General features: G+C 43.0%; 2 protein-coding genes across 2 annotated transcripts; both read left to right on the plus strand.

The window, feature by feature from the left end:
• The first annotated feature begins 649 nt into the window (after nucleotides 1-649).
• Nucleotides 650-5686, plus strand: mettl9 (methyltransferase 9, His-X-His N1-histidine). Its single transcript, XM_080517617.1, has 5 exons — nucleotides 650-950; nucleotides 2263-2453; nucleotides 2533-2742; nucleotides 2831-3015; nucleotides 3655-5686. Exons 1-5 carry the CDS (start codon nucleotides 771-773, stop codon nucleotides 3882-3884), a joined length of 996 nt encoding a protein of 331 aa, XP_080373743.1. The 5' UTR covers nucleotides 650-770; the 3' UTR covers nucleotides 3885-5686.
• A 432-nt stretch (nucleotides 5687-6118) lies between these two features.
• On the plus strand, nucleotides 6119-11196 carry kdelr2b (KDEL endoplasmic reticulum protein retention receptor 2b). Its single transcript, XM_080516609.1, has 5 exons — nucleotides 6119-6377; nucleotides 8823-8923; nucleotides 9032-9190; nucleotides 9407-9659; nucleotides 10380-11196. Exons 1-5 carry the CDS (start codon nucleotides 6287-6289, stop codon nucleotides 10412-10414), a joined length of 639 nt encoding a protein of 212 aa, XP_080372735.1. The 5' UTR covers nucleotides 6119-6286; the 3' UTR covers nucleotides 10415-11196.
• The last annotated feature ends 791 nt before the right edge of the window (nucleotides 11197-11987 follow it).

The following is an 11987-nucleotide window of genomic DNA, read 5'->3' on the forward strand; positions in this document are numbered from 1 at the left end:
GCCTAAAACAAATCTAAAAAGCAACAACATAAGATTTAAATCTTGTGAAATAAATTCAACTTAAAACTAAAAATGTGATTACTAACAAAAAGTAGTTACTTTCATGGAAATCATGATAGTGTACATAATGGAAGGGGCCCGGGTATGGAGCCTTGAGGAACACCACTGGTATGATGTTACATCTGTTTTGGGGACATCTTTGCCCTTTATTAAAACATCCCTGAGTGGATTTGGGATATTTACACAGTATGCGTTATATGTATATAGTATAAGTTTTTTGTTGGGGTTGGTTTTTTTTCTTTTCCTTTTAGTCAAAAGTAACCAGATTTTAACATATCGGAATTATTATTATTATTATTGTTATTATTATTATTATTATTGTTATTGTTTTATTTTATTTCTATAACATGTCTTCTCGTTCGATAGGAGGCAACATTTACGTGAAAAACCGATGCGAAGTTCTTCCAGTGACGCAGTGACGCAGTGACGCAATGCGGAAGTGTTGTGATTGCAGGTGGCGTGCCTCAGAACTGAGAGATTAACTGGGTTCTAATCTGTACCAAACAAAGTGGACAATGCTTTCACGGGACTAAGACGGGGAGCAAACGGCAGCTGGCTGTGCTCGGAGCGCCGCAGCCTCCTCAGGTCGGTGTCGGTGTTTGTCTTGGAGGCGGAGAGCCGCGGTGTAGGTTTACAGGTGTCTCCGGTGTCTCCCCCGCCGGTGAGGTCTCCCGTTCACGCCGACTCTCTTCTCTTGTTTTCTCCCCGCCATGTCTCCACCGCAGCTGAGGACGCTGCTTTTCGGGGCCTGGGTACTGGGATACGTGGCCTTCCTGCTGTCCGTGAGGAGGATGTGGACCGGGAAGTACGCCCGCAGCCCGCTGGTCAGGTCGCTGCTGGTCGGCATGGCGAGCGACGGAGACGCTGCGGACACGGAGGAGGCGCACCAGGTAGAAGTTCCACTCCAAACATCCAGGTTTATGTTGGAATTCTGCCTCAAACATCGAGAAATCTGAAGCTGACACTATCACATGTACACATGCCACGTTTTTATTCAGATATGTGCTTTTTACACTCAAAGACGAGCTTCACGTTTTAAAAATCGCTCGATTTTTAAACAGGATTTGGCGAGACGCTGAGTAAAGGAGTGCAAACACACACTTTCTCTCCAGTGTCAACTGCGTTTCCAGAAATCGTCATCAAAAAGTTCTACTAGATTCTAAATGTTTTGTATAGATTCATTACACACGGATTGATGAATTCCCAACTGTTTATTTATTCTTAAATAGGATCAATATGACAAGTAAAACCCCAAATTTCTCCGAAAATGTGAACAATATTAAAAAGTCTCACTTATCAGCCACCATCTAGACAAGAATGCTGCCTTGGCTCATTCAAGCCTGTTTAACATGAGCACTGGTGTGCTCACTGCATCTGATCATTCTTATAAACTATTGGTATGTTCACTTTAAAAAAAAAAAAAAAAAAAGTTATTTTAAATCTTTAACGCCTTCTTTTGAAAAAAAATCATCCTTTTTTTTTTTTTTTTAGACTTTCGTGCAGTACAGAGCTGCTGTGAGGATTAAATTCCCCACATAGGTTGAGAAAAGTCTGATCTCGGTGAACTTAAGACACCTGAGAAGGTTTCCTGGGTGTTCAAATAATCTATCAGTGCTGCATTCAGACACTTTAATGGAATGTTGAAAAGAATGTGGAAAAATAGATGGAAAAGAAGCTCAAGCAATATAGAATAACCTCAGCTTCATACCTTTCATTTCACTTTATAAGTTAAATCCAAAATTACCATATTAATGTCATTCTTACACCTGTAGCTTTTAGGTGTTAAATCTGAACGTACCGGTACTCACTTACTTAAATATCAAAAGTAAATGCTCTCAAGTGAGTTTGAAGTGGCAGAAAAAACACACCTCCTCAACCCAGGTTCACTTTTTTTCTTCATTAAGGCCTCATTTAGACAACAGTTCAAGTCAAAACGCACCATTCCTATTTCAGAAAAGTTTCACGTTCACGCAGCAACATTTACAAATAACTGGTTGCACAGGAACAGGAACCATGTTGGGGGCTGTTGTTTGTTTTTGTAATGAAACTACACACACACACGCCAGGCTGCACAGGGCCTTGGGTGTGTGTGAATGACAGGCTTTTGTTGGATTTCTGCAGCTCTTGACCATTATATTTGAAGTGCTCTCTGGTCTCCCCCCCACCCCCCCCCCCCCCCTCTGGTTCCTGTCCCGGGTCCAGTGGTACCGGTGCAGCCCGGACCTGCTGGGGGAGTCCATGCGCCCTCTTTTCCTGCAGAGCCACCTGGACCAGGACACCAGGCTGTTCCTCAGGCACAGCGTGGAGAAGTCCGGCTGGATGTTCACGCAGCTCTACCACTCCTTCATGTCCAGCGTGCTCAGTCCTATGGTGTCCCGGACCTCCATCAACGGGTGAGCGCCGCACGCTCCCCTCCTTATCTTGCCCCCTCCCTTCATCTCAGCCTCTGATTCAGTCTCTCTCTCGTCGCAGGTTTCTTGGCCGGGGCTCCATGTTCGTGTTCTCCGGGGAGCAGTTCCAGCAGCTGATGAGGATCGGCCCAGACTGGAGGGCCGAGAGGCTGCTGGACCTCGGGGCTGGGGACGGCGGGGTCACTGAGGTCATGGGCTCCCACTTCAGGGAAGTCTACGCAACCGAGGTGTCGGCACCGATGAGGTGGCATCTGCAGAGGAGGAACTACAAGTGAGACTTTTAAAAGTGTTTTTTTTTTTTTTTCTAAACATGCAAATTTACGCGCTCCCTTTGGTCTTCCTCCACCTCTCGGCTTCAGGCTGTTGGGGATCGACGAGTGGCAGCAGACGGGCTTCCAGTACGACGTGATCAGCTGCTTGAACCTGCTGGACCGCTGCGACGATCCGCTCCATCTGCTGCGAGACATCCGGCGCTCGCTGGTTCCCAAGACGGGACGGCTGGTCCTGGCCGCCGTGCTTCCCTTCCAGCCCTACGTGGAAGTCGGTCAGTTTCAAACCGATTGCTAACTTCTTTCAACCCGTTGGTCTGAGGGCTGGTTTACAACATTGCAATCACTTTCAGTGAAAGCGGAACGATTTTGTTGAACTTTGGGTGTTTGTTTCCATGACAACAATGCTCAGAGTCACTGAAAACGCGCGTTTTCGGAAACGTCCTGAAAGGTGGCACTTTTGGAAAATGCTCAGGGTCCTTTGTCATGTAGACACTGCTGCTGGGCTTGCGCACTACGGTCATAGTAAATGCTTCTTCTGCACGTGTGCAAGTAGGTGGACAATAACAAGAATGGTGGCCTTCAGTGTCCATATTGTCCTGGGACTTGGTAGTTTTATACTTGAGTCACCCGCAAAAGTAATCCAACGTTGTCATTTATCCATTTGAATGTCTGTGTACATTGTTAATATTCATAGCTTATTGTTCTCTGCACTCCTGTGATATTATTAAACAACAGCACCCACTAGTGGCCCAACAGAAAAACTTGTTTTCAGGCTGTCTGCCGTGTAGACGGGGATTGTTTTTAGATTGTTGCTGTGTAAACACGAAACTTTTCTGAAATGAAAATGCTAATTCACTTGTAAGCTTTGCCTAATACGTTAATCCGAACCAACCTGTGTTTCTCTCCTGCAGGAGGGAGATGGGAACGTCCCAAAGAACACATCAGGATCAAAGGGAAGACTTGGGAAGAACAGGTCACCAATCTGTCTAATGAGGTGTTTCGACGGGTTGGCTTCGCGGTGGAGGCCGTGACCCGGTTGCCTTACCTGTGCGAGGGAGACATGTACAACGACTACTACGTCCTGGACGACGCAGTTTTCATCCTCAAGGCCGTGGAGGAGAGCGAAGAGCCGGCTCCGTGAATCTAAATGTTTCCTGAACTCCCATCTCTATCACTTTGTTCAGAAATCGAATCTGATGGTGCAGGAGTGAAGCTCAGGTACTGTAGTCCCGACCTTTACCAGCCATCTTGTGTGACAGTGATACCTCGACTTTTTGAAGCAAAAAAAACAAAACGAAGGCTTTCAGCCTCCAGAGATGCCAACATATCTTCGTGTTACAGTGTTTGGTACAATTTGTCCTGTGTGCTCAGTGCTTACTGTTCGTCTTTTGTCATTAGGTGATTACTGGGCAAGAATCACGGTTGAATGCTTGTAAAAAAAAATTCCATTTGCCAGGAGCTGCATGTGCGCATAATTGATTTTAACCAATTTGAACTGGGCTCCTTGAATTTGTTTTTGTCTACGCCTTCTTTCAATGAGCCTTTGTCATTTTTAAAATGCAACTTCTGTGACCAAGAGTGGTGAATGTACAGTTTAATGTTGATTTTGACCTGCAGTGGGCAGCAGAGTGAGCTTGAAATGCAGCAATAACCCACGCTTTAAAGATAATGACCACGTTCTAAGTACCGTATATGCAATAAATTCTAACTTTTCTATGTGCAATCCTAAGATGAAAACAGCTCACAAATGTGTATGAGGGAAGTTAAGGTTCCAGAATCTATTTTAAAATGTACTAAAATCTCATTACATGTTGTAATTTGAGTACTGTAGCTTTAATGCTAATGTACAAGTAATGGCTGTAGCACAAAACCAGTAAAATAAAGAAAAAATATGCAAGATTATTTAGCATATGGGTGCAGCGTGAGTCACTGCAGCATCTACTGGGTCCCCTGTACTCAGGGTTTGAACAATTTACATTGATTTTAGAAATATGCAGAGAAATTCAAAGGTTTCAGTTTAAACATTAGTATAAATTGAGCACCTGACTTGGATTAGTGGTAGTTTGAACTTTGTTCATTCTGGTTTTTTCAAGAATAATTTTGTACAGAAGCGAATTTGAACAAGTTCTATAACCTTTAGATATGGGATGTTGTAGCTTTAGCATTGAAGCAGTGACAGCGCTGTATTGTTTTTTTCTTTTAAAAGCCGGAAACGAAGATGTTACAGAGTGTTTAGAGGTTTAGCCCTGTTTGATCCTAGGATGGTCTAGATGTTAGTGACTCACTACACCACCTGGTGGTCAAAGCCGGATCTGCCAAAGCTCCTGCTATTAGCTGGCTACCTTCAGGAGCCAGCTAATAGCATGATAAAGTTGATTTAGCATATTCTCAAAGCGTTCCAACTCTCAAAGGCCCCTTTTCTTAATTAGAAAGAAAACATGACTCATTTTGAAGTGATGTGTCAATTGTGTAGCAATATCTCACCAAGTTATGCTAACTTTACTTAACGCAGCTTACATTATGCTGAGAGGTTACCCAAAATAATTGGGCGCTTTGAAATAATCAAAGGTCTGTAATAATCAGTGTTTGCGAGGGCTGCATGATGTGATATTGTTTTTGGCATTGCCATAATACAAACACACAGGTCAATTATAATTTTGTGCTTTTTATATTTGTGCTCTTTCCTCGCCAATAATTTCCACCAGCTATTACTTGATTTTTTTTTTTCCTCCAACATTGCATGATGCAATAAGTTGTGCAGCTCAGATCGTCTTTTGCGCATGTTGAAGGCACGATAAATGTGCAATGTGTCATGCAGCCCTCGGCAAGAACAAGGCCTTTCATTTAAAAAGCGATCGGGTTATGCTGGCAGTTCAACAATCGTGACGATGGTGCATTACATATTATACAGAACTGTGCCAATTTCATGCAATATTTGTCAGAGTGTACTGTATCATGGATTCCTCAATAAAAGATTATTCATTTTTTGTAGTTTTGGTCTGATTGTTTTATATAATTGAATGTATGGTTCAGAACCATGGGACTTTCCAACGTCTTGGAGAATGCATATTTATTTGTTGTTTTTTCCGTGTGTTGCGCTTCTACACGTGTCTTAAAGAATGCAGGTATATGCTGACGCAGCACTGAAGGATTTCCTGATGTTTTGTTTGCTTCTTAATGACACTTCAGGACCTGTAGAACTGGGTTTTACTATCGTTTCCACGGTTCCTGAAGGTGTCGTCAGCCCTGTATATATTAACCAAATGAGGCGTTCTCTCGCTCCTGATTGGCTGGGCTGTTGAGCGGATCTCCTTTCCCATTGGCTGCCGCCCGTGTTGGCCACGTCCCGGAGCCACGTCGCGTTTTACTCGCCATTTTCCCGTCCGGTGAAGTGCCCCCCCAAAAAAATCCTCCCGATCCGGTGTCGCCGAGTCAGTCCCCACCGCCGGACCCAGAGATTCAGCTCCCGCGGAGACGAGCGGAGTCCTCGTTCGGTTTATTCGCGTCGGTGTCCCCCCCTCCTCCCCCGGTGCTCCCGCAGACATGAACATCTTCAGGCTAACCGGCGATCTGTCGCACCTCGCAGCCATCATCATCCTGCTGCTGAAGATCTGGAAAACCAGATCCTGTGCCGGTGAGTGGACCTTCACCTGCAGCTCACATTAACACCCCCGCCCCCGTTATGTGGGGGATGTGGGGTCAATTTGAGGAGAGGAGGGGGCTGCGCGGCGTGAAGCTCGTTAGCCAGGTTAGCTTTAGCCTGCTAGCCCTGGTTAAAGTACCGACTCTTCTACGGGAGACGTTTAATGTTCTCTGACGTCTCGGACACAATTGTGATTTATTCAGTCTGATGGCAGTTGTTCAGTGTGGCATGTCGGCGGGGTCTGGTAAGCCCACTTCCAGGAGGTAAACTTGCAGCTCCCATGCTACCTGCACCTCTTTATATTAGCCTGGCGTGACCTCTGTGACGTGGCAGCACCCACACCCCCACATTTAGAGATCCAGCGAGATGTACATGGTCTGTAAGGGGAGGGTGTAAGTTGTCAACTTTAGTCTAATGTGCAATCCAGCGCTGCTGTTTTCCTGGTTTCCCTGCAGGTCAAAGGTCCAGGTAGTATCGCCTTACTGCAGCCACATACACTCCTTAATCTGCAGCCTGACACATCTCCACTAATATCAGTAGATTATTTCTCTGCTTCTTTCGTGAGAATGCAGCGATCAGTGCTGCACCTCCTCCGATGGTGGGTGTGACTAATGCATCCGTGTAGTCGCCTGCCAACGCAGCAGGTAAACACAGAGGTGTGATGCCGATGGAGCTGCTGTCATCCTGCAGACATGAAACTTCTTCCCCCTCAACTTCACCAGCAGATCTTTCCAAAAAGGCATCAAATGCATGAGTTTCTGTGTCCTTTTCTTAGCCGTTTAGGCCCCTTTCCACGACAGTGTTTCAAGTGAAAACTTTGTTTTGAAAATGATGGCCGCTTACACGGAAGATACACTGGAAATGAGGTGGTTTTATTATCGGACCACTAAGTTGGCCCTGTTGTTTGTTTTTGTAATTAACCACACACATGCACATTGAGACCAATACGCTGTAAACATTAATTAAAGGAGTACAGGCACATTCGTATAGACAGATGACCACGTGGGATTTCTATTCCAGGTGGTTCTCAAACTATAAAACTTCAGAGTCCCACAACAATATGGACCGATAGTCATGACACTCTGGAGGCCGTCATTGTTGTTCTTGTCCATCAACTCACATGCTAAGAACTATTTACTACAGGTGTGGTGTGTTTGCACAGTAGTGACATTACCCAGTTGAAGACAGGAGTGTTTCCACATAGTTGGGGGGGGTTTTTCTACGTTTACAAGACCACGTGGTCTGAAAGTTTTCAAAAAGTTCCACCTGGGAGCTGTTTTCACTTGTAACCAGGACATGTGTTTCTACTTCAAAGGTGTTAAAATGTGTCCTCGTAGTGATTAAAGCAACTTCACCTGCAAAATAACATAAAAAATTAATGTATTTCAAAATATTATTACTATTGAGTTTTTACCATTTCTACTCTATTCTTATTCAATTTGAATAATCAAGACTTCTCTTATCGAGTCATATTTTATTATACTATGTTCTTCCCATTTGTTTCTACTGACCTCTTGGATAATTTCTAGTAGTTTCATTCTGATCATGAATCCTGAATCTGAGACGTGACTGAATGAAATCAGATGGATTGGCTCTAAATTCGCACTAGTGCTTCAAACTGATTAGAAATTGTTGATTAGGTTTTGTATATTAAATTAAATAAAGTAGCAGATCTTTACCTGACAGGTGTTTTCACAAGGGTTTTAATATTTTTAAAGTCTTTTCAGCTGAACTACTGCTTCTTTTCTTAACTTTACGGATATGACAGTAATTTCTACTGAAACATGAAGTTTTGAAGCTTTGTTTGAATAATATTGCGATTATTTGAACCTTAACTTTGTTTTGCATGCTGGACTTGCTGTATTTTCACATTTAATGATGTTATGTTTAAGGTTTATCCACCAGCGACAACCTGAGTCTAACTATTACCATCAGGATTGTTTCTGTAGCATGGAATAATGATGCAGGACTGATAAACACACACAGTACATTTAAACTGGAAGAAGCAAAGCAAGCCACAGTAAGACAGGACAAGCAATAAAGATGTATAACTATTACATAATTATTATCACCAAGTAAAAAATACCAAAAAATGTATTGAAATGAATGCAATTGTTAAACACAGTGATAAAGTACTGAAATTAGATGAAAGAGAGAGGAAAAGATGAAAAATAAATATAAAGTAGTGAAACAGGTAGAAAGACTGAAGCGTTGCGGTGTAAGTGTAGGTGTAAGTTTACAAGACGATGCTCGAAGCCACTGAAAATACAACTTTCCGAAAACACTCGGTGTCCGTGGAACAAATACAAAACCAGAAGTCAGTTTTCGAGTTGAGTGTTCACACGTGATGGCAATCCATCGTTTTTCAAAATGTTGCTGTGTAAACACAAAACTTTTCTGAAACAGAAATGCTCACCTGTGCGTCTGTTCTCACAGGCATCTCCGGGAAGAGCCAGGTCCTGTTTGCGCTGGTCTTCACCACGCGCTACCTGGATCTGCTCACATCCTTCATTTCCCTCTACAACACCACCATGAAGGTGAAGCCCCCCCCCCCCCCCTCCCCTCCGGCCCAGGGCCTGCCCCTGTTTGCTAAAGGAGGAAGATGTGTGACGTGCTGACGTCCCTCTCCTGTGTTCTCCTTGCAGATCATCTACATCGGCTGTGCGTACGCCACCGTGTACCTCATCTACATGAAGTTCAAGGCCACGTACGATGGGAACCACGACACCTTCCGGGTGGAGTTCCTGGTGGTCCCGGTGGGCGGCCTGGCCTTCCTGGTCAACCATGACTTCTCCCCGCTGGAGGTCAGAATGGAACACCATTTTTTACACAAAAAAATCTTTTTTTTTGGGTGTAATTCCTTGTTTGAATGCAGAAAAAGTTGAGAGAACATTTTATTCTCTTTTCATGCGGGTTTAATTGTCCTTAAACAGATTGTTGGATTTTTAGGGTTTTTAGTTCAATAACTAGTTTCCAGGTGGATCACAGCAGCACGCTCACATTTGTCGCTCTGCCCTCAGATCCTGTGGACGTTCTCCATCTACCTGGAGTCGGTGGCCATCCTCCCCCAGCTCTTCATGATCAGTAAGACGGGCGAGGCGGAGACCATCACCACCCACTACCTGTTCTTCCTGGGCCTCTACCGAGCCCTCTACCTCATCAACTGGATATGGCGGTTCTACTTCGAGGGCTTCTTCGACATGATTGCCATCGTGGCCGGCGTGGTGCAGACCATCCTCTACTGCGACTTCTTCTATTTGTATGTGACGAAAGGTGAGTGCAGCTCCGCCTCTACGCTGATGATGTGCTCCTGTTTGTGCTGGAAGGGTTCTCGCTTGTTGCGCTGCCCCAGATTTAGAGTTTCTTTCCAGCGGGAGAGCAGAGCTGGAATCAGGTGAACAAGTTCAGTCGGAAGTTGGTGTTTCTCAGTTTGACTTCAGCAAACAGAGACCGCACAAACTGGTTGGACAGCTAGTTTAACAGAGTAAATGTATGTTTATGACTTTAGCAATTCTTTAAAATATAAATGGCTAACACTATATATTAATTCGAAGTTATTTATATGTTGTAGCTACTTGAGACTTTTATTTAGTGTTTAATAAAATATTTCAGGATTTTCTGAGTAAATTTACTCAAAAACATCATTTCTGAATGAGTTCCATGGTGGGAAATAATGAAAATAAGCTCAGAAAATGAAGCTGTTGACATGATATTGGCACATTTTGGGTGAAAAGGAATCCTATTTGTTTCAGAAAAATATTGCATTTATACAGCAACATTTTCAAAATGATGTCCATTTACATGGAAATTGCAGATACTCTGAAACAATGTCATTGCATGTGAGGCCACTTGTGGGTGCTGTTGGCGGTTTTTGTAGTTAAACCACACACACATGCACACAGAGAGCATTAAGAATGGGAGTACATGGGCATTGGTATGGACAGAAGTTGGATAGTTTTTTCCTGTGATTTGACAATCTTTCGTCTGTTTCAGTGCTGAAAGGAAAGAAGCTGAGTCTGCCCGCCTGAAGTGCCAAAGAGGAGCGTGTGAGCGGACTCCGAGGCAGGACTGGAGCTCCTCCTCCTCTTCCTCCTCTGGTGTGAGATGCCTCCCACAGAGAGCGAGGGTGGAGCCTCGGCCTTCGGATTTCTGTTTGACGCATCTCGCCTTAACTTTTTTTAATACTCTGTAAAAAGGAAGAAGAAGAAAAAAAAAACACAAACCGAAAAAAAGTTTTCTAAAAAAAAAAAAGAAAGAGAAAAACTGATTGGGAGATGTAAACATGGCCTGTGATTCGGCGGACTCCTTCTTGTGGCGGGGCGTTTGTAAGAGTATTCACAATCAGAATAATTGTACTTTTTTTTGTTTGTTTTTTTGACTTTTGGTGGGCGAACAGTACATTTTTCTTTCATTCCCACATGCAGATTCCTGCTACGGAACCTTTTTTTTAATTGTTTTTGTCGATTCGATGAAAGTTGTTTTTATTTTTTTCCTTTAAAAATCCACAGTCCGTGTAGCCTGGGTGTGTTTTATCACCTCCTTTCACCGCGAATGGCTCCATTTCACCTGTAATTACACACGATCGCACTTCTCCGACTCTCCATTTAGGTGCAGATGTATTTATTTTTTATCTTTAAAAAGAGTCCGTAGATTTGTCTGCTCGTCATGCGTTCGGAGGATTTTCAAAGGATTCTTCCGGAGTCGGACTCGGAATCGGAGTGCTGACCTTCCCGGGACAGATCCCGTTTTCTCACCTGAGCTTTTCGCATGATGTTGCCACCATTGAATAAAAACTTTGTGGGAAACAGAAGTCTTGGTGCTTTGCTTTTAAAGATATTTATATGTTACACAGGGGATAAGATGGCTTCAATAAATGCAGGTAAATTCCCCAATGGGATCAATCATTTTCTTTCTATCTTTCTTTCTGTTGCTAATGCCATATCGATAAATTGAATAAAGTCATCTACAGATCTCTGCAGAAAGACATCAAAATGAGCTGAAACAGCTAAAACTTAAAACTGTTTAAAAACTGAAATAGCTCTTAAAAAGCAACTGAAAATAAATGATAAATGATTGCTTTCTTACTGTTGAAGTATTGCTATATCAATAAATAAAATCACTTATGTACATTTCTTTATTTATTGTACTTAAAAACAATCAATTACAATGACAGCACATTTAAAATTCCATCATAAATCTTCGATATGAGAAACGGCTAAAAAAAAAAAAAGAATGCAGTTGCAAGTCTGACTTTTTACACATTAATTCCATCATGTCAGATTTGAGGTGTCATTCAGTAGAATATACATTTCTTTTACTGACAAAAGTGTTTTACATTTATTTACTCTTTCAAACTCTCTATTTATTGATTTTCACATTTGTACTCCCACTTCCGTCGTTCACTTATGGTACGGTTCTAAATATTGTCCGATCCCCTTCTCAAAGGTTCTATCATTATGCCCGCAACATGAAACAGAGCTTAAACAACCCACAGTCCACAATTCACTTATTTCCCCACGTTCTATTATTTATGTATTTTAAGTGTCGGGATTCATTCTGTAATCTGTGCTTGATTTAAGATTTCAGCGCCAATCGCACCTA

The sequence above is a fragment of the Blennius ocellaris genome (assembly GCF_963422515.1).
Source record: "Blennius ocellaris genome assembly, chromosome: 21".
Classification (NCBI taxonomy): domain Eukaryota; kingdom Metazoa; phylum Chordata; class Actinopteri; order Blenniiformes; family Blenniidae; genus Blennius; species Blennius ocellaris.